Source organism: Megalobrama amblycephala, linkage group LG9 (genome assembly GCF_018812025.1).
Source record: "Megalobrama amblycephala isolate DHTTF-2021 linkage group LG9, ASM1881202v1, whole genome shotgun sequence".
In the NCBI taxonomy this organism is placed as follows: domain Eukaryota; kingdom Metazoa; phylum Chordata; class Actinopteri; order Cypriniformes; family Xenocyprididae; genus Megalobrama; species Megalobrama amblycephala.
In genome coordinates, this window is record NC_063052.1 from 18,686,324 (window position 1) to 18,709,329 (window position 23,006).

Consider the following 23,006-nt stretch of genomic DNA (forward strand, 5'->3'; position numbering starts at 1 on the left):
ACATCAGGTCATTCGGTACAACCGCTATAAAACATGGAAAATGTTGTAATATTTTAAAAACTTGTACTAAATATAAAATGTTTGGTTGTCCTTTTGTTAGCAGCCTGTTGTTTCAAAATATCATCATTTGGTATAACCAAAAGTGTCATTCGATAAAACCGAAATTTTGGTTAAACCGAATGACTTTTGGTGACAAATTTTGTCCAAAATTGTCAAAAGCCGTGCTAAATGATTATAAAAACCACATAATGTCATCGTTAACACTTAATAAAACTTCAAAATTAATTATATCTCCATTGTTTTTTTTTTACACTTTTAAAAACCTTGTTTATCAATGACCCCTGTCCTTTTCTCCAAGAATTAAGAGGCTGCAGACATTTCTGCAATTTTCTTTGTAGCCTAGTTATGGATTTTCTCTGTTTTTATTACTGATAAAAGGAAAATGATAAAAACGATTTTAATTTAGATTTTATTATTAAAACTCAACTCATTAGAGAACTATTCATACAAATGAACATTATTAAAGAAAATTAAACAGATAGATAGATATTGAATGACACTGAAGTGAGCTCTGTATCCCTGTCACTGCTTTCATCATCCCACAACAAATGTGTTAATGCAGAATTACACTCTAAACAATATAAACATGTAATACACGAAGAGCTTTCAAAAGATTATGACATGAGCCTCTATTATTACGCAGCCTGCTGTATGAAGAGCATCTGAGGACTGTAGCGTCACATCCTGTGAGCCATCCACATCATCTGTGCGGCGGTATGAATATGTGCGGCAGATCATCTTTTATTGTGCTCTAAATGTAAATAATAAAAAAACGATCCTCATTCGGCGTACATCATTCACCGGAGAATGAAAGCGGAACCGGAACGTTCACATTTGAATATGAAGCGCGCATTTGCGTTAAAATAAACTACTGAAGCCGCTGGTTTATTATCGAACCATGTAGCGAGGACGCGTTTGTGACGTCGCCGCTGCATATCGCGTTACGTCACATGCTGGTAAATCCGTCGCGTTTCGCGGATTGTGATCTGTTTGCCAATAAAGCGGGACGCGGTCGGCGTGTGTGCGTGGAGTGTTTGTGTAATGACACCATTCAGCGACATCTACACGCTCGTATCGCGCAGCAGCTGATGTTTGATGGACACTGAGCGCGATTGCACCGCCGTAAATGATGAAAAACCGCGAATATCAGCAAATAGATCCTCAGGCACTAGCGACACCGACCCCGACGCCTCCTCCACGACCTCTGCCCGACCACAAGCCCAAACGAGCCCGGAGAAAATGGGAGGTGTTTCCCGGCAAGAACCGCTTTTACTGTGACGGTCGCATCATCGTGGCGCGTCAGAGCGGCGTGCTGCCGCTCACACTGGGACTCATCCTGCTCACCAGCGGACTCTTCTTCGTATTCGAGTGAGTCTGATGCCTTTGGCTGGTAGACCGCATGGTCACTTAGCTGGCTGTTGTTAGAACATTTAAGCAAGTAGTGCAGTCTGAAAGCATGATGAACACAACAATATAGGCCTAGATAGAGGAGACCGGGGTGAAGGTGTCACAAGTGCATCTCAACGCGGTCAGGGTTTTGAGAGAAAAGTCCGATTTACATCAATGTGTGTTTACTCTGCTTGTGGTTTTGTGGTCTCAAACACCTCCTTCAAACGGTCTTAAATTAGGATTTATTTGTGAAATAATGCTATGCGGCCACATTAAAAGGATATAGATCACTCAAAAACTCCCTCATGTCTGTATAATGTGAGTTTTTTTGTTGTTGTTTATACAATGGAAATCAGCGGTAACATTTTTCTAAAAATGAATCATGATTTCTATAAAAAATATTAAAAGGTTAGTTCACCCAAAAAAGAAATGAAAATTCTGTCAACATTTACTCACCCTCATGTCATTCCAAACCTGTATGATTTTCTTCTGTTGCACTAAAAATAATTAACCATTAACTTCCATTGACTTCCGTAGTAAAATATTATGGAAGTCAAAGCTACTGTCAACTGTCCAGTTACCAATATTCTTCAAAATATATTCATAATTTTCATTTTTGGGTGAACTTTAGGCAGCAGTTTTTTATTATTATTGAAAATAACTTTAATTAGAAGTAAGAAATGTTCTTGATCAGCATATTAGTTCTGAAGGATCATGCGACACTAAAGACTGGAGTAAATAATACATTACCTTTTAATTGATTACCTTTTAAAATAACTATCCCTAAAGTCAAGAGTCATAATGAAGGTAATATAAACACCGTACAATCTTCAGTAAGACAGGAGTATTTTTCATAAATGTGACCCTGGACCACAAAAGTCGTGAGGGTCAAAGCTGAATAAATAAGCTTTGTATTGATGCATGGTGTGTTAGGATAGGACAATATTTGGCCGAGATACAACTATTTGAAAATCTGGAATCTGAGGGTGCCAAAAAAAAAAAAAAAAAAAATATTGAGAAAATTGCCTTTAAAGTTTTGAATGATATAAATGAATAAATGAAGTCCTTAGCAATGCATATCCACTCACATTTTTTTTTTTTTATACATTTACAGTAGGAAATTTACAAAATATCTTCATGGAACATGATATTTACTTTTTGGCATAAAAGAAAAATCAATAATTTTGACCCATACAATGTATTGTTGGCTATTGCTTCAAATATACCCATGTGACTTATGGCTGGTTTTGTGATCTGGCGTCACAAATGTCAGATTGGGCTGATTTGTCATGTTTTATAAATTGTATGAAGATATGTCATATTTCAGTATTTCATTAAAACATGTCTTTTGTGTTAATAAACCAGTAGGTTTCCACTGTGACAACTTACCCTATTTATGTGTCAATGTGTCCTTCTGTAGGATCAGCATTGGACAGAATCTGATCATTTATGATTTAAATGGTCTTTAACCTGTATGGAGTACCTTAATTACTTCAATTATAATTACTAAATGATTCTTAGACTACAACAATAAAATATAATGGGTATTATGCATTTTTAAAAAAAAATTAATATCAAGAACAATTTTCATTATTGCCATTATAATTTATACAAATGTGACTGTGTGTCCTGCTAAAGGGTCTGCAGTGGAAATCATCCCATGTTTTTTTTTTAATCGATACAGATGTAATAAATTCTGTTTTATTTATAATAATCACTAGATCATAATACTACTGCAATACCGGGTACTGTTTTAATAACTATAATTAATAACAATAAGTATTAATAATAATATTGTCTAATTTTTTAGCTACATAAATCTCAATTATGACTGAATTCGTGTTATTAAAATAAGTTTAATGCCATATCAGTATTAATCCTGATAATATGTTGCAAAGTGTGCATATGGCAAACATTTTTGGTCTGATTTTCAGTCTGTTTTTAGTTAGCATGCGTCTCTTTTCCCGGGCAATAATATTGGAAATGTTCAGTAGCTTCATTTGTAGGCAAGACGATTACTACAAACTGAAAAAAACTTTGAGAAATATTCACTGAAGTAAAACTTGCCTCCCTATTCTGATTTATATAATAATAGAAATTGTTCTATAAATCTGCGTATGAAATGTACTATGTCTCTCGAGACTTTATTTGTACTGAGGCCACTTTTAGGGACTTAATTAATGATGTATGGTTACTTAAAAGTGGCTTATTTAATTTTAGCGTTAATCATACCCCTCATTTTAAAGCAATTCCTTGTGGATACAGCACATTAAGTGGAGATTCAGTTTGATGCTGTAATTCAAATCTTTATATTACATTAGGTTTATGTCATTTATTTTCAATGTACTGCAACACCTTAGATATTAGTTCTTGTTTGAATCCTCTTACACAACCAGCGGTGGTCTCTTGTTCTCTTTGTAGGGCATTGGTTTAGCATTAGACATTGGATTTGGGATCCACAGAGCTGCAGGGAATGGAACAGTTTAATGGAGCACTATGTTTTAAAGGCTTCCTTGTTCCGCAATCAATGTTTTCCTAATTGAGCCGTTCTGTGGTTACAGCTGCCCGTTCCTGGTGCAGCACCTCACCAGCTGCATCCCGGCCATCGGAGGGGTCCTTTTTGTGTTTGTGATCATCTCTCTCTTCCAGACAAGCTTCACAGATCCAGGGATTCTGCCCCGGGCAACACCAGAGGAGGCCGCAGACATTGAGAAACAAATCGGTGAGGGAGCACACATCTCCACGTGTCCTTGGTTATGTTCAGAAAGGATAACTAGAGTACAGGCTCTATATGGCATACTAGTTTTAGCTTAATCTAAATGTATGCACAATGCCTGTGTGTGTGTGTGTGTTTGTTTTTTTTTTTTTTTTTTTTTAAATAAATCTTTGATACCCCCAAATATGTGCGAGGGACAGGCATTCTAAAATTTATAAGGCAGCTATATATTTTCATGTCTAAAGACCCAATTTATACTGTACTGTACAGTTATAAATGTGTAAAATAAATTTGAAAATATTTAATTTATATCGTTACATTATTTTTTTCCTATTCAATATAGTACTGCACTGTTAGTTTTTTTTTATTTTTTATTTTTTTATTTATTTAAATCAAATTTAAACTATTTTAAATTTCTTATTTTGATCAAATGTATTTTTTTATTTTTTATTTTTTAAAAATTCCACGGACCCCTTTGTGGCCCCCGAGGGTCCCTGCACCCCAGTTTGAAAACCCACTGCACTATGATAAATGATAAATGATGATAAATCTGTTTTAAAAAAAAAAAAAAAAAAAGGTCTGCAACACTGTCACATGACCTCACTGTATTTAATGTTTAATTCGGCGAGTGTTGTTCAGTTATCTATGAAAATGAATTTGATTATTTTGCATTTTTAATTCAAGTTTGTCTAAAATATCTTTTGACAGTTGATTGTGTAATGAGTCAAGATAGAGATGTCTGATGTTGTTTCTGGTTCATTCATTATTCTGGAAATGTGAGGACAAGTCTAGGGCATTGCATTATGGGATAGAGTGCCCAGTGCAGTGTGCTCTGCTACCACATTTTGACAAACATATTAGGTCCTCCACACTCATGCATATATAGATATAGATACAGCAGTATACATGCCATGTATGTAGTAGAGCTGCATGAATCTGGATACATTGGGAATCATGATGATTTTTTTTTTAATACAGATTAAATTCCTCAACAATTCTGAATAGACAACTAAACAAAATAACGTAATTTACTAGGGGTTCTGACTAAATGTTAATTGCTGCGGTGTTAAAAATATTTAATTTAAAGCTGCTGTCCGTATGTTTTGCCTCTATGTCGCCATCTCTGTTCGAAACCTGCACTTGCAGTTATTTGCGGAATTATCATCTTTATGTGGGTTGTGCATCAGCACGACTCCTCAGCGCGGATGAATCTAATGTTTTGAGGAGAATGTTCAGCTGTCACCGCACCGGTGGATACTGTACTTCGTAATCACAGATTGTTGTCTTGGAAGTATGGCCAAAATAAGAATTTTTACCGGAAAATTTCATCTGTACGAGTATGTAACATATCTGCCACTTTTGTTCTGACCAACGTAATGATGCAAAAACGAAAGACGGCATGCTCAAATTTCCCACGGAAACCTACCAGTACAACTCGAATTAGAAAACATTATTACAAGCTTACCATTGTGAATCAGGCTAAGGTAAGGAGATAGTTTTGAACACTGGCTGGTTATGTACTTGCGCAAAAATTTATTTTGGATAATTTTTAACCAAAAAAAGTTATGGACTGCAGCTTTAAATTAATATTTAAAAAAAAAATGGTTTGAGTGAATGATTCAATGGCTCATGCATAAAGACTTTTCTTTCGTGGCTTAATGCAATTTTAATAACTCATTCTGCAGTTTAGCAACAGTAGACTGCATTTTACGGCAATCACTGATCTAGCTGATTTGGGCATTAAGTTTGGGCTTTTATGGAGGAACAAAAGCACACTGTTGTGAAGAAACGGAATGCACTAAAATCGCACTGCTCTAGTTTCTTGCTGTCATTGCTGTAGGGTTGCTGTTGTATAAATTTATTATCCTTTTCAGACACCTAGTAGAACTGCCATTCCGTTCTACATAATGTAGTGAAGCAATTTTAGCTGCACCTATAAAAATTGTTTTACGAGTTTTGCATTATCTGATCAAACTATATAAAGCTATTATCGGCCGATAACACAACATTTTGCAGAAGTTTCGCTAATGTGACCATGCCTTAAAACATTTGAAAAAGCAAATATATAAAAACCTTGTTTGAGAAGATTAGAGGACATTCTGCCCTAATTACAGAGGGTGACACTGACATGATGACGGTCATATGACAGGATGATTGTCATCAGGAACACGGACTCCCCCAGGCCTTAAAATATCTTCACTTACTCAGTACAATAGCACGGTCTTTTCTGATTGTGGCAATGAAATGCAGTTTCATCTATGCAGATTTATCTATTATTGTCCTCCAAACAGACAGCCTGCCAGTAAGAGAACTGAAACAATCTGCGGATATTAGTTCACATCTGTGACCCATGTTCTTTCTGACCTGTAAATTTACCGTTTGTGATGTCATTTCATTTTCAACGGTAAAGCTGTGCTGAATTTGATTAAGTTGGAATTTGAAGTCAGAATTGAAGTCTGTTTTTCCATTGTTTTCTATGTAAACACTCACTAGACTTTAACTGTTGTGCTCATCTTGCATCATTTGCAGCTGTTTTAAAAACACAGCGCTCAAGTTATGTTCAACTTCTTAACTTTTTAAAAACTCATCTCTAGACCTTAATTATGTGTTTGTGTGTTTGTGTGTGTGTGTGTGTGTGTGTGTGTATGTGTGTGTTTTCACTCCACTACCCTGCTACTCATGCTTTTAAATTTAAAAAAAAAAAAAAAAAAAAGGTAAAACACGGGGCAATGGAATAAAAAAAAGTAGTGTCTACTACAGAGATATTTTTTTTTTTAAACATCTTTTAATTTGAGCACCGTGTTTTTAGAAAGCCGCGTGCCTTGCGCGAGACACAGCAAAAGACGTGAGACATGAACTCAGTCATCAAAGACTTCCGTCAAGCACATATTTACATAGAAAAACAATGAAAAAAAATAAGTTTACAGAGTTTGTCACTACAACATTAAACTACTATATATAATGTTGAATATAATGTATAATAATGTAATAGGGAAATATGTGTGGGTCCTGATAATGCCAAATGTCTTATGCTACCAGTAAAGAGTGGCCTACATTATTTTAAATGTATCTAGTCAGTGACAGAGTGCAAGCATATTTTTCTAAAATAATTCTGTATTTAAGCTTCAGAATCTTGAATATTTTTTTTATTCTGGTGTAGCCATTATCCTGTGCATTGGGTTACCAGCACCAAGTCCAAGCCTGCATCTCAATATGCATACTATCCATTCTAAATAGTATGTAACATTAGTAATTTTCAATACTATTTAGGGCAAATAGGGTGGATAGTATGCACATCGGGACACCTATTCATTTCCACCCCCAATGTAATAACAAATGTAGCATTTTAATCAACAGTACATTTATTTATTTTTTTAACCTTTTACTAAAGGTCTTTGAGTATCGCAATAATATCATATTGTGAGTTCAGTATCGCGATATGTATCGAATCGTGACATGAGGGTATTGTTACACCCCTAATGTTTGTGCTTAATACCTTTTAACCTTATTCTGGTAGTTGTTTCAATAAACAGGAAGTGTTAACTTATTAGAAGCTGATTCTAACTGCATAGTTTTGTTTTCTTTTATTTTTGTTATTGAAATTCCTTCCTGACATTTCATCCTCTGCTGGAAATGTTTTTCTCTCTCAGACAACCCAACAGGCTCATCTTCATCCTACCGCCCCCCTCCGCGCACCAAGGAGGTCATCATCAATCAGCAGGTGGTTAAACTCAAGTACTGCTTCACCTGCAAGATCTTCCGCCCGCCGCGCACCTCCCACTGCAGCCTGTGTGACAACTGTGTGGGTGAGTGTTGAGGAGGAGATGTACGGCAGAGAACAGCAAGCTCACTTGCAGCTTTATTTTGCTTGGGCCAACAAATTTGGGTCAGTTTTTTTTAAAGATAATGATTAGCAGTGTTTGCTAATCTAGCTTTACATTCACCTTTTAAATAAAAGCATCTGCCAAATGCATAAAGCTTAAATTGGTTAAATTGCACTCAAGGTATACATTGTCAGTTCATACATATAGTTCATCAGTCCAATATCATTAGTGCTGCTAGCGCCATGCTGTACTGCTCTGGAACCAGATATCACTTAGAACACCATAGCAATTTTCCACCAACGTCATAGTGCAACAGTCCCTTGTAATGCTGCACTATTAATCGAAATAAAGCCGTAATCGCAATATGGTTTAGTGTTTTTATTACATTTCAAATGCTGTGGTTTAATTAATTACATTCAGAGTGAAGAGCAGCACTATGTTCATTTCCATGTGAGCAGCTCATGAGCCACCGGTGTTTTCAGTGTCTCAGAGCAGCTCTGTTCACACAAACTCCATCTCTGCATCTTCTCAGTTTTAGTTGCTTTAACATGCATTTAGGCACCCATCATGCACCAAATTTTCCAATACTTGAAATGAGAAGCGCTTATCAACAAAAGAAGATTTAAGCTTATTTTTTTATTTTTATTTTTTTGTAATTAAATGATTCTTTATTTTCTCCATTCATGTTTGCAAATAGGAATTTTAAAAATTATTTGTTAAAGTGTTATAAGTGATTGGTGTTGTCACGATACTGGAATTCCCAATTTTGATAAGATACCTTGAAAAATATTGATATTCGATACCATTTTTGATACCATGGGAAAAACTGCCATACAGATAATTTATTATCATAATTTTTTTTGATAACTTGGGTAATTTTGTTGCAATAGCTTACACACAGAACAGGGAGGTTTTATTTGAATCACTGAACTAAAAAAAAACTAAAAAGTTAAGTCAACAGTCAGTAATAAAATAACAAATAAATTGCAAACGATAGCACAAATAAATACAATAGAATAAAGAGACAAATGAAATAAACATGGCTTTAAGTTTTTCTGGTGGGTCTAACACTAAAATAATCACATGTAAATTATCACTTGATAGTCTTCATTGTAAAATTCATATTGATGCTAAAAATTAAAGTTACAAAAGTTATTCAGTCAAGACAATAGTAGCAAATGATTTTTTTCTTTGTTTTTTGTTTGATTAACATGACAAAAAGCTGTAGGTTTATTAGGCTGCTGTCACTTTAACGCCGGTTTCACACTGCAAGCGTGAGCAGCGCATATTTTTTTCCGGTGTGCATGTTAACCAATAGATGCATTCACGCCGGCAGCAGGAGCAACACGTCACCGTCAAGCAGGAGCGTCACGTGAGCAGCAGTGAAGAGGGGGTTTCTGTGCCGAGTCTATTTTTGCTGCACTGCTGACACTCAATTAAAGTGAAAGTACACTTCTGATGGACAAAATAAATATGATTTCATACAAAAGGTGCTCAAAATGCACAGAATAAGCATGTCTAGTGTGTTTTAACAAGAATTTGACTATCAGAAAAATAGAAAATGTACCCATTTAAATTTTTTAATTATTCAGTTTGGATGAAAGTATGGTGTAATATAAACTAAAGTAAACTAGCCAGAAAATATGATATATAAACATTCCTTTAGTTGTTACAGAGACCGGTATATAGGCTCTTGCACTACCCAAATCAAACCTGAGTTTGCTGTCTTGTAAACATGTACACGCGGCAGATGGTGTAAAACACAAAGCTTCATTCGTGTGCAGCGATGGATGACACAAGGCTTTTATTTATTTATTTTTTACGTTTACAAGGGAATGTTGCACAACTCCCTATGTTAACAAACTTTCAAGACTAGCTTATAAATGACCAACTTATAATAACAACATTTATAGTTGACTGTGTAAAGAAATGCTCACTTTATATGTAGCTTGGAGCCGCTGCTATGACGCTGTACAAACGCTTCAGCGCGTCTCTGCAGCTGCAGTTCACGATGTAGTTACGCTCACGCGCCGCTCAAGCTTGCAGTGTGAAACTGGCGTAAGAGCTAATGCACGAATCCAATATACTGTTACACAACATGTGTTAACTATTTACATTCCAAAACTTACTGTATTTACTTGAATACTTGGCAAGATGGGCGTTTTGACATAATTTTGTATGCATTTGGCATATTTGGCATTTAAGCGCAATAAGCCATGAAAGATAAGTCAATTTGGTATTCGCAAGCTATTTGAGAGGCGACTTTATGTGAGCGCCACTTTTATAGATCAGTGGTGCGCGCGCTTTTGATGTGAGCACGAAACGGTGGGTAGTAGTACAATTACGTGCAATACAAGCACTATTCAACCAGAGCAAGTGAGACGAATGAGTGAGAGGAGACGGGTGTGTGTCAATTCACTGTTGGAGAGAAGACAGCAAAAACACGCAGCTGGTATTAGTGTATCGATACTGCAGAAAAAGGAGTATTGGAAGAGTTTAAGATATTTCAGTATCGATGCAAATCGAAATATGCAATTTTTTTTTTTTAGTATTTATTGAGAATCTGACAAAAAAGACAAAGGTACAATACTGTGTACTTAACTGCTTTGATGAGGGAAAGAACTATAATCCCTTGAAGCATTGCGACTGGCAATTTAATTAAATTTTTTATTTTATTGCAAAATGTGCGTAGGTAATTAGTTTAATTAGTTTGAGAGCTTTGGGAAACTGACTCATCTTAAGTGATTTGGAGTGCTTCATGGGAGTGGTTGGGCGCTAACAAGTTATTATGCTGTGATTCAGATTTTTTTTTTTTTTGTAGAATCATGGATAATGTAGTTTTCACCAGGATTTCAGCTCTTAAACACGAAGCAATTATTTAAAGAATACATTGAAATAATGCACACAACTGGCTTCAACAAAAGTGTATATAATTAAAAACCTCGCAGCACACAGTAGGTCTGTCTTCAAGTTAAAAAACAGTTCCCCTTTGAAGAAAATTAATTGAATTTTTACTTTACTGTTGCACTCTTTTGTACAGACGAACATCACTCTTAAAGGTGCCCTAGAACTTTTTTTTAAAAGATGTAATATAAGTCTAAGGTGTCCCCTGAATGTGTCTGTGAAGTTTCAGCTCAAAATACCCCATAGATTTTTTTTTAATTCATTTTTTTAACTGCCTATTTTGGGGCATCATTATAAATGAGCCGATTCAGGGCTACTGGCCCTTTAATTCTCATGCTCCACACCCACAGAGCTCGCGCTTGCCTTGAACAGTGCATAAACAAAGTTTACACAGCTAATATAACCCTCAAAATGGATCTTTACAAAGTGTTCGTCATGCATGCGGCATGCATACGTCGGATTATGTGAGTATTGTATACTGTTATATAGTTTACGCTGATTCTGAATGAATTTGAGGCTGTGCTCCGTGGCTAACGGCTAATGCTACACAGTTGGAGAGATTTATAAAGAATGAAGTTGTGTTTATGCATTATACAGACTGCAAATGTTTAATAATGAAAATAGTGATGGCTCTTGTCTCCGTGAATACAGTAAGAAACGATGGTAACTTTAACCACATTTAACAGTACGTTAGCAACATGTTAACGAAACATTTAGAAAGACAGTTTACAAATATCACTAAAAATATCATGATATCATGGATCATGTCAGTTATTATTGCTCCATCTGCCATTTTTTGCTATTGTTCTTGCTTGCTTACCTAGTCATAATGTAATAATGTTGGGAACATGGGCTGGCATATGCAAATATTGGGGCGTACACCCCGACTGTTACGTAACAGTCGGTGTTATGTTGAGATTCGCCTGTTCTTCGGAGGTCTTTTAAACAAATGAGATTTATATAAGAAGAAGGACACAATGGAGTTTGAGACTCTCATTTCCATGTACTGAACTCTTGTTATTTGACTATGCCAAGATAAATTCAATTTTTCATTCGAGGGCACCTTTAATGTCTCCATAAAATGTAACTGTAATCTGTATTTTTTCTGTTAGCAGTTTCACACTGTTCTGCTTGTGAATCTACGTGGGGTGTTATCTTTCTCACTGTTTATTAATAGTGCTAGATTTTTGCAAGCCAATTTGAACCAGTTTGTATTTTGGTTTAATCTCTCAAGTTCTCATTTGTTCTTAAGGCAGAAGACTTTTTAATTACTGTTGTAATAAATCAAGCACCATGTGACGGCCTGCTGTCTTGTATCTTTTGATAGAGCGCTTCGATCATCACTGCCCTTGGGTCGGGAACTGTGTGGGAAAACGAAACTATCGCTTCTTCTACACCTTCATCGTCTCACTCTCTTTCCTCACGGCCTTCATCTTCGGTTGTGTAACCACACACCTGGCTCTAAGTATGTGTCATATATATCATTTAACTTGCCAACAGTTTCTCTATCTCTTGAGCTTTGAGAGGTGATGGCAGGTCACTTTCTGGTTTAGAGTTCTTGTAGAAACAGATTTGTAACAAGACTAGGTATTTCTTTCTAATGCTTTTATTTTACATGTCATCTACATGCATGAAATTATCACAGTTTCCACAAAAATATGAAGCCGCACAACTGTTTTTAATAATTATTTATAATAAGAAGAAAAGTTTCCTGAGCAGCAATTTATATTAGAATCATTTCTGAAGGATCATGTAACACTGACTACTGGAGTAACGATGCTGAAAATTCATATAATATATAATATTTCATATAATAGATATTTCACAATATTACTGTTTTTACTGTATTTTTTAAAGATATACAGTGTCAATATATTTTTGCAAAATTTAGACTACAAAAACTAATTTCCAGCTTATACAAAAACCTTAGCAACGCTTTATTTTACAGTGTTTGTTACATATTACATTTACTTACTATAGTAATAACAGTAAATTATGCATAATTACATGCAACTAACCCTATAGTAAGTACTACATGTTAATTAATATTACTCAGTACTTGAATGTATAATTACACTGTAACAAGGACACCTTAAAAAAAAAAAAAAAGTGTAACCAAAACATTTTCATTTTGTCAAATGTGTCCAGTCATATAACTGGTAGAGGTGTTTACATCAGCTCTTTTTAAAGCATTTGTAAATCAAACACAGATGCCAAATTATGTTGTAAGAGGCCATGTGAATCTCTTATCTCATAATATGTGAGAAGAGCTTTTATTGACTATTGTTCTCTTTTATAGGGTCACAAGGAGGAAATGGGTTGGTTTTTGCTCTCCAAGCAAGTCCTGCCAGATATCCTTTCATTTTTGATGTCTGATTTCAGAAAAAGGAAAAAGTCTGTTATTCTTATAAAGGAATGTTCTGAGTTAATACAAGTAAAGCTCCATGAACAGCATCTGTGACGCAGGAAAAAAATTCAACTTGAGTTTGTGAAAACAAACAAAAAAAAATCGAGTCTGTAGTAATGTATTTACAATGGAAATCTATGAAGCTTGTTACACTTGCCCCATAGGCTTCCATTATAAGTGCAGTGTACTGCTTTTTTTTTTTTTTACACACTGAGTGACTAGTCAAAGTTATAGCCACAGATGCTGGTGATCAAATTGTAATTGACCCAGAATATTCCTGTATTGTGTTGATTTGTGCTCATCTTTATTTGTACAAATTCTGAAGCCTTTCCTTGACATCTGTCCACTGCTCTTGAGTTAGTGGTTTGCTTCTTTTCTGTATGGTCCATTTTGGGCCTCTCAGGCTTTCATACATACCTTGTGGCTGCAAATCTTACTACTAATGAGGATGTGAGTTTTTCCTTTCATAACTTAGATGATGTATTTAATTTTATATATTATATTATATTATATTATATTATATTATATTATATTATATTATATTATATTATATTATATTATATTATATTATATTATATTATATTATATTATATTATATTATATTATATTATATTATATTATATTATATTATATTATATTATTATATTAGGGGTGTCCCTGACTAAGGATTTACATAGTCGAATCAGAATTGTCAAGTCTTGCCTATAGTCGACTGATAGTCGAATCATGTATGGGGGGTGGGGTTCAGTCCGTGTACAACAGCGCATGTGCGAGTGACTTGAGCGCTTGAAAACAGCAGTCCACTAGATAGACAGAACGTGTCTTTCTGTGCTCACGGATAAAGGAGTATACTTTGAAAGACTTGCACGCTCAGACAGAACAGAAACAACTTTCTAATAAAGCGACCAAAACTGCCTGTCAAGTGATAGACGAAACTGAAAATGCCTTTTTATCTTTAAGTTGAAATAAAAGGCAATGTGGATAAACATTTGTAAAGCTATTCCTCATAACATTTTAAAGTAAATCACGCAAAGATATAGAAGAAAATGTGTAAAAACATTTTGGATCAGTAAGCCTAAAAAACAAATAAATAACTACAGAAAGGCCACACTGCAGACAAGATTTACATTTTACATGTCGGCAAATCAAATTAAATCGGCTAACGTTAAATTGCCTGTGCGAGCACCCTCTAAGTACAGCTCAACATCGACGCACGGAAAAACAATTAAAAATTAACAATTAAATTAGAACAGAATATACCTTTTCTAATAAATAAAAATAAAAAACTAAAGTCAGAATCAAGTCACAAGGTGCAGAACAAATGTGTGCAAAATGCCAAAAGTGCAGGGGAAACGCAAGCCACAAATAATTAAAGGGTTAGTTCACCCAAAAATGAAAATTCTGTAATTTATTACTCATCCTCATGCCGTTCCACACCCATAAGACCTTCGTTCATGTTCAGAACACAAATGAAGATATTTTTGATAAAATCCGATGGCTCAGTGAGACCTGCATTGAAAGCAAGTTAATTTACACTTTCAATGCCCAGTTTCGAATCAGTTGTTCGGAGCGGCAAAATTGTGTGATTTCAGTAAACGAGGCTTCGTTACATCATAAGAGTTTCGAAATTTCAATAGTTCATGTGACTTTTATAATAATCCAAATTGATACGCGCTCCGAACCACTAATTCAAAACAAAAGATTCGTAAAGCTTCGAAGCTTCATGAAGCAGTGTTTTGAAATCGGCCATCACTAGATATTGTTGAATAAAGTTTTTTTTGTTTGTTTGTTTGTTTTGGCACAAAAAAAGTATTCTCATCACTTTATAATATTAAGGTTGAACCACTTTACTCACATGAACTGTTTTAAATATGTCTTTAGTAGCTTTCTGGACATTAAAATAGGATGATCTTGCTGGCAATGCAGGTCTCACTGAGCCATCGGATTTTATCATAAATATCTGAATTTGTGAACGAAGTTGAACGAAGGTCTTAGGGGTGTGGAACGACATGAGGGTGAGTAATTAATGATAGAATTTTCATTTTGGGTGAACTAACCCTTTAAGTTTATTAGTTTGTGTTAGAACTGTATAATCCAAATTAGAAATTGAATTTTATATGCTGTTCAAATACATAAATCTTAGATTAAATATTTTTTAAGTGTAGCTGTATTTTTATTTATATATTTAGTTTTTGTCCATATTACAGATTAAAGGTTCCTGGTCAGGGAAAAGTGGAAATGAAGACGTTGGAAATCCTTACAGCTACAACAGTATGATCAAAAACTGCTGTTCTGTACTCTGTGGACCCATGCCGCCCAGGTGAGACACGTGTAGATCAGTAGATTGAGCATATATGGACTCCACTATGCCATGGCGGGCTGAAATAGTGTAGTTGAAGCTTGTATTTATTACTGTGGCTGAACTGTGATTCCCATTCTTCATCTCTCGTCTTGTCAGTTTAATTGACAGGCGAGGTTTTGTGCCCTCCGATGACTCCGTCCAGACCAGTCCAGTGGAAATCGAACTTCCAGCTGCTAAAAACGACATAAACATGGTAGGACGAGCAATCACCTCAGGCCGACCTCCTCCTCCTCCACCCCCGGGCGTAACCCTACAGCAACCTGCCATCTCCATTCAGAACCACTCGACAGCCTGACTTCTTGTGTCCGTTCCAAACCGAGCATCCCCCCTCTTGCTGTGTTGTTTGATGTGTTTTGGCATGGGTCGCACCCTTCATTTAGATGTCAGACAGCGTTCGGGTCACTGGGCTTCAGCCAAGTGCGGCTGTCTCAGATTTGTTTGGTGTTGGGTAGAGCTGTTATGGCTGTGCTGCCTTGGTCAAAGTCATATGTAGATGAGATTTATGTTTACTTTGAGTTTGAAAGGGAAATAATTTTTATGGACTCATTCTCTATGGTTTAGCTCCCTCTTAGATCAGCAGGTTGCAATGGAGATGTGTAGCTGACATGCATCATGTTGCACAGTTATAGAAAGAGGAAATGAAACTTCTGGCTTCCTGTAACATTGAATTCTGAGTTAGTGAGCAGGAAAGACGCTGTAGTTTCATGTGATGGTGGTGCTTGTTTTTGAAGCCCTTTATTCGAAGGTTCAGAGAACTTTGTGCTACTCACAGATGTGCAAGATTATGACATGCAATCGTGCTCTTGAAAAAAACATCTGAGTATAAACAAACATCTGTCAAAAAATGTTCTTTGTTTTTCCTTTTATTTATTAAGGTTGTTTGTGTAACTCAAGTTGTTTTTATTATAATCTGATCATATACAAACAACTCGGGCTGTTTAAGTTGTTTGTATAATTTATTTTGTTTAATCAAACAAACAACTTTTGTTTTGTTTTAGTTTTTGTAGTTTTGTAGTTGGTGTTTATCAACATGAATGTGCCTTGAAGTTAATGTTTTTCTCAGTTATTTGTTTTGCTTTATACTCGGATGTTAACCTCGTCACCAACCAAACGTGCCTCTCATCGCGTCAGACAAACAAACGAACAGCGCTAGTGTTTGTGTACGTTTCTCTGGTTGTAACTTGGGTTACATGTCATTGTGTATTTTGTGAAGTCTAAAGTAAATATCTGAATATGACTTCTATTCAACTATGGAAAGTATCTGGCTCATTTGCAGAATAAAACTGATAAAATGAATAAGGTGCTAATGCATCTCTTCACTGATGCACTGTTCACTGTTAATAGCAGTAGTGGTAGTAAGTGTAGCTATACTCGTACTTGCCTTATTATTGTGTGTGTGTGTGTGTGTGTGTGTGTGTGTGTGTGTGTGCGCGTGTGCACATGTATATGTTGTAAAATAGTTTGAAAATGTCCCTATGGGATTTTATGTATTATGACAGTATGGGTTTAAATCTTTTTTTTTTTTTTTTTTTTTTTTTTTAATGACGATCATTCCTGATATTTTGTACTTTTTGAACATATTTGTGCTTGTATATGTTAAAAATGCATTTTAATGTTAAATAAATATTTTTTTTCAAACTAAACCACAGAATTCCTGTCCTGCATGTACACTTTTTGTTGTTGCCCTAATTTGATTATGTAGGGTGAGTTGTTTGTTTACCGCACTCTGACAGTTGTCTTTTTTTTTCTTTTTTTTTCTGGCATGTTCCGATGCATCTGTGTGCATTAGTGCACATTAGTGATGTTACACTTACCGGTCTTAGCACATTAACCCTTGTCCTCTGTGTTGTGTGTGTGTATGTGCATGTTTGTTTAGGAAAAAGATTGCCTGGATTTCGCCCTATCTTGTACCAGCTGATGGTTCAGTGGGCAGAAGTAGGGGATTGTAGGGAGGTTGGTAAGACTCAGGCAGGTGTTTGGGGCACATTCATAGATTCCTGTAGGTGGCGTCACATTGGCTCCACATGCTTTTGGCCTGCATGCTGCCTGACTGCTGCTGCCAGAGCTAATAGTGCTGATGCACTGCGTCTGGCCTGATGTTTTACAGCATCAGCACACAATCAGCACTGCTCTTCCTCTGACCACTAACCACTATTCCATGTTTAGTTTGTGTAAATATATGTGTGCAATATATTTTGGACTTGGGCTTTGATTTAGACTTTCATGTCAAGCTGTATTATCATGCTGTGGGTGAAAATCTTAGTGATAATTCACCAAGAAATGATAATTTATGTCATTATTTTCACACTCATGTTGTTCCAAAACTGTATGATTACTTCTGTGAATAACAAAAAATGTTAAGCAGAATGTCTTAGTGGATTTCCCATACAGTCCCTGTTTACTACAAGGACAAAGCACAGTAAAAGTACTGTATTTTTTTAAATAGTCCATATGATCTATTCCTTCTGAGGCCATATAAAAGTTTTGTATGAGCAATAGAAAAAAAAAAGTTTTTTTTTTCTATAACCTCTTTAGTTCATATAATAATAATAATAATAATAATAATAATAATAATATTATTATTATTATTATTATTATTATTATTAGAACAAAACTGTTGTCAATATGCATTTTAATTACACATCATATAAAAAAAAAAGTCAGTAAATATCACTGCCATGTTGTCATAAACCTAAAATATACATCACAATGCGTCTTGGGTTTGGCCATATCGGGCATAGTGGTTTAGTGAGAGTAAGTGACTCACTGACTGATCGAGTCTGATTCAAACCGCAAGATTCACATCTGTGAATGGGACATCATGGCTCACATGGTGTTTGTTATTGTGTGTGTCAGAAGATGGTGTGCACTCTAAAGATGATATCTGATGAAAACCGCACTAAGTTTTTGCAAGTGTCAGTCACACATTATGGCTAGATTTGAAATTGTCACAAATTTTGGTTTCACTTTATTTTAAGGTGACTTTGTTACAAAGTAATTGTACATTTAGGCTGAGTAATATTAATTAACATACTTACTATAGGGTTATGGTTAGAACTAAGGTTTGTTTAAGGGTTAGTTGCGTGTAATTATGCAGTATTTACTGTTATTACTGTAGTAAGTACATGCAATTTGTAACAATGACACTGAAATAGTGTATTTTTGCAGCTTTTTGGTTGCTTTCCAGTGTTTTTTTTTTTGTTGTTGTTTTTTTTTGTCGTTTTTGGAACATGGCAGCCCGTGTCTATTTTAAAGGGTTAGTTCACCCAAAAATGAAAATTCTGTCATTTATTACTCATCCTCATGCCGTTCCACACCCGTAAGACCTTCGTTAATCTTCGGAATGCAAATTAAGATATTTTTGTTGAAATCCGATGGCTCCGTGAGGCCTGCATAGGGAGCAATGACACTTCCTCTCTCATGATCCATTAATGTACTAAAAACATATTTAAATCAGTTCATGTGAGTACAGTGGTTCAATATTAATATTATAAAGCGATGAGAATATTTTTGGTGCGGCAAAAAAACAAAATAACGACTTGTATAGTGATGGGCGATTTCAAAACACTGCTTCAGGAAGCTTCGGAGCGTTATGAATCAGCGTATCGAATCATGATTCGGATTGCGTGTCAAACCGCCAAACTGCTGAAATCATGTGACTTTGGCACTCCGAACAGCTGATTCGACACGCTGATTCATTATGCTCCGAAGCTTCCTGAAGCAGTGTTTTGAAATCGGCCATCACTAAATAAGTCGTTATTTTGGGTTTTTTTGCCACACCAAAAATATTCTAGTCACTTTATAATATTAATATTGAACCACTATACTCACATGAACTGATTTAAATATGTTTTTAGTACCTTTATGGATCTTGAGAGAGGAAATGTCATTGCTGGCTATGGAGGCCTCACTGAGCCATCGGATTTCATCAAAAATATCTTCATTTGTGTTCCGAAGATTAACAAAGGTCTTATGGGTGTGGAACGGCTTGAGGGTGAGTAATAAATGACAGAATTTTCATTTTTGGGTGAACTAACCCTTTAAGAGCAGCTTGTACTTCTGCTAAACATCTCTTTTAGTGTACTGGACATAGTGTCAAATAAGTTTGGAATGACATGAGGGTGAGTAAATAATGTTTGAATTTTTATTTTTCAGTGAACTACCCTTTAATCGTTATTTTGCGTGATTTGTTCTGATTTGACTGTACTTCTCATGATTTTGCTGTTGTTAATTTCCATTGTTCTCTCCTGGCAGACTTTATATGAGCACTTCAGTATGACTCAAGTGGTCATATACAGTTCTGTATAGCAGAACAAAAGAAGAATCATATGCATGAGTCATCAGTGACACTGATATCTGATTGGCTGTTGCTTACTGCTCAGCTATTTAGTTTCTCTTTTAAACCACATCAAAATACTTTTACTTCCACTTTTTCTAACTTGAATCTACTTCTTTTTTTTGTCTTTGTCACACCCATTCCCTAATCCCTGGTTCTTAATAATTTCTGTCATAACCCTTCGTCCATTGCTCCCTTACCCTTTCCCGTCTTCCTCCACAGTGCACGCATGGTACCAAAGGTCTGCTGGAAACGGCCTCTCGATCTCCTCTCCTCACAAGCTCCTGTCCGCAGGCCAAACCTCAAGCTGCACCGGCCGTCTTGGAGCCTCTTCCAGAGATCACCCCGTCACCTGCACTGGAGCCACCCAAGATCGCTGGAGGACGCCAATTGACCAACACCTCTCACAAACATCACTCCCACCACAGATCCAAGGGAAAACAAGCCAGTCATCACACCCACAAGACAGCCAACTCTTCTCCAAGACCCCATCACAGCCACAGTTCAAGACGGAAAGACTCCAAGAACAGAGACCCAAAATTCAGTTCTCTGCGTTGAGCATTGAGACTCCATGAACCTTCAACGTCATGTCGTTTGGATTATTTGAATTTGTCTTCATAAGATTGATCAGTTTGTAGGGTGGCTTCAGTTGGGACTCCAAACACACAGGACTAATATTTCCAGAAAGACCTCCAGTTTTAGTAAACTGATGGTGGTGTTACAGTCTTACTGTTCTCTGGAGGAATACCATCAATGCTGCAATCTGGAGAGCAGGTATGAAGTGGGCTTCCGTTAACAGATTGATGACTGGAAAACTTTGTAATTCATACACTGAGTGTTTCCATACAGACAAGCACAAAGGTCTAAAAAGTGAACTGCAAGGCAGTCTTAATAGTGAGTTCCAAAATGAGCTTCATCATATTGGAACAAGAACACTGTCGTCCTCGATATGGACACAAACTCTGGGATCCATTTCTCTGGCCTCTTTTAGGCCTCATCGGGGATACATTGGTCAAGCTTCAATAAGCAAGAACCAATCTAATTATGCAAAAAAAAAAAAAAAAAAAAAAAATACAAGAGCATGCCTGGAGATTATAGCTCACAATCATTCATCATGTTGAGTCTTGTTGAATTCTTTCTTCTCCCAAAGGACTTCAGCATGATTTTGTAACATATTGTGTTTGAAACATGGTATTAAGTGTGCACAAGTACCTGCTAATGTGGATGAGATGATGCCTCCTGATCACCGTGTTGAAGATCTAGTTGAAAAGTATCGTTCTCTCTTAACCTCGTCACAACTGCTGTTCTTCACATTGCATTCCTGACCCACTGCTGTCTATCGGTAAATTAGTAATCAGACAGTCTTAATGCACTAAGTCTCAATGCAGCAATACTGTAATGTTTTAGTTACTCATTGTTACTACATGTGCTACAGTATGTGTGGACACTTTGTGTTTGAATGGGAATGGGAATGGGAATATGGGTGTTATTGTTATCCAGGTTTTGACTTAATATGCAAACTGAATGTTATTTATGAATGCTGAAATTGATCCTCTGTTTCTCAAGACCTCTGCAACATTTGCACAAATAAATATGAAGAACCAACAGGCCAGTTTGTGGTACATTCTGTGTTTAAAGCTGTGCTGCCTCACACGTTTAGTGTACAATGAATTGTGATTCTGAGTGACAGAATATTTGTGAAGCTTGTTATTTTATTACCATGTGAGAGAAAATACCAGTTGGTAATTCTGATATTTAGGATTTATGGATTCAAAAGTGTTCTAGGTCTGTGTCTGGAATGGAATACTAGCTTACTGCATACTATCTCTTGTGAAAAAAAGTACATTTTAGCACTTTTAAAAATAGTATTTATTATGGAAATTATATACTTATGTAATGTTTTGGAACACTTACAGTTAAATAATGTATTATAGTTTACATTTATATTGAATGCAATTAGCTGAACTTTAGAGTGCTTTTTGAACCACTTAAGGATTTCAGTGCATGTTTATAATTTCATAATTCTATTGTCTTTGAAATATGATTAAAGTGTTCTACAGAATGAACTGACAAGCATTTTTGGTAAACTAAAATATATTAATGTTATTTTTATTGAAACTGGTATGTCATGTATTTAAATATATCTGTAATTACACATTTGTAATGGTGCAATTTGGTAATAAAATAACTTAAATGCAATATTAACACACTACAGTTAAAATGACATTAAGTGTACTTCTTTAAATCACAAAGGTTTTAACTTACTGTAAAATACGTTAAAGTAAAACTTTAAATTTGACATTATTACAAAGTGTACTTTTTAAAAGTTAAGACAGTCATAAAAGTGAACTCTCTTTAAGTACTCTTAAGCTATCTTTTATTTCATTAATATAATATCTGCCAGTATATTTTTTTAAAATGTATACTTTTAAGATTTGAAGTGCACCCAAAAATGAAAATTATCCCATGATTTACTCGCCCTCAAGCCATCGTAGTTATATATGCCATCTTCTTTGGATGAACACAATCTGAGATATATTTAAAAAATATCCTTAGTCCACCAAGGTTTATAATGGTTGTGAATGGGGGACCGCGTTAAGTAAAAAATAATGCATCCATCCATAAAAAAAGTAATCCATACAACTCCAGTGGGTTATAAGAAAAATATCCATATTTAAAACTTAAATTCAATAAATAAATTCAAATGTATGACGCAGGATGTAGGAGTATTGTAAGCTTGGACGTCTCTCACGGTTCAAACAAATAGGGCTGTGCAACAAATTTAAGTTCCTCTTCTCTTATATCGAAATCCTCCGAAATTTCACTTTAAAAATGATCGTTTTAGACTTATAATCCACGACCGGTGATTTGTTTTGCTCTATCCTCTGCGCCTCCACATTCGTCATTACGTTATGCGTCGGGACAAAGGATACTCTTCCACCGCAAAACAACTTGCGCATTCTGCGTATACGGTCATCCGCCGGAAGCTATTTAATTGAATTTATAAA

The 23,006-nt window shown here is 35.6% G+C and overlaps 1 protein-coding gene across 2 annotated transcripts; it reads left to right on the plus strand.

Annotated features, from left to right (window-relative positions):
* The first annotated feature begins 761 nt into the window (after window positions 1-761).
* Window positions 762-21,603, plus strand: zdhhc18b (zinc finger DHHC-type palmitoyltransferase 18b). 2 transcript variants are annotated; one of them, XM_048201997.1, is made up of 9 exons: window positions 762-1,428; window positions 4,011-4,171; window positions 7,816-7,971; window positions 12,221-12,358; window positions 13,193-13,244; window positions 13,648-13,750; window positions 15,508-15,620; window positions 15,759-15,859; window positions 20,189-21,603. In XM_048201997.1, the coding sequence occupies exons 1-9, from the start codon at window positions 1,187-1,189 to the stop codon at window positions 20,554-20,556; spliced, it is 1,434 nt and encodes a 477-aa protein (XP_048057954.1). In that variant the 5' UTR covers window positions 762-1,186; the 3' UTR covers window positions 20,557-21,603. The 2 variants fall into 2 exon arrangements, with proteins under 2 accessions (XP_048057954.1, XP_048057953.1); XM_048201996.1 differs by having other exon boundaries at window positions 15,759-15,855; window positions 20,221-21,603.
* The last annotated feature ends 1,403 nt before the right edge of the window (window positions 21,604-23,006 follow it).

Coding starts and splice junctions, on each gene's coding strand:
- zdhhc18b (XM_048201997.1), top strand. CDS start 1,187: ATGATGAAAAACCGCGAATATCAGCAAATAGATCCTCAGGCACTAGCG. Junction 4,172..7,815: donor AGACATTGAGAAACAAATCG/GTGAGGGAGCAC, acceptor TTTCTCTCTCAG/ACAACCCAACAGGCTCATCT. Junction 12,359..13,192: donor AACCACACACCTGGCTCTAA/GTATGTGTCATA, acceptor TCTCTTTTATAG/GGTCACAAGGAGGAAATGGG.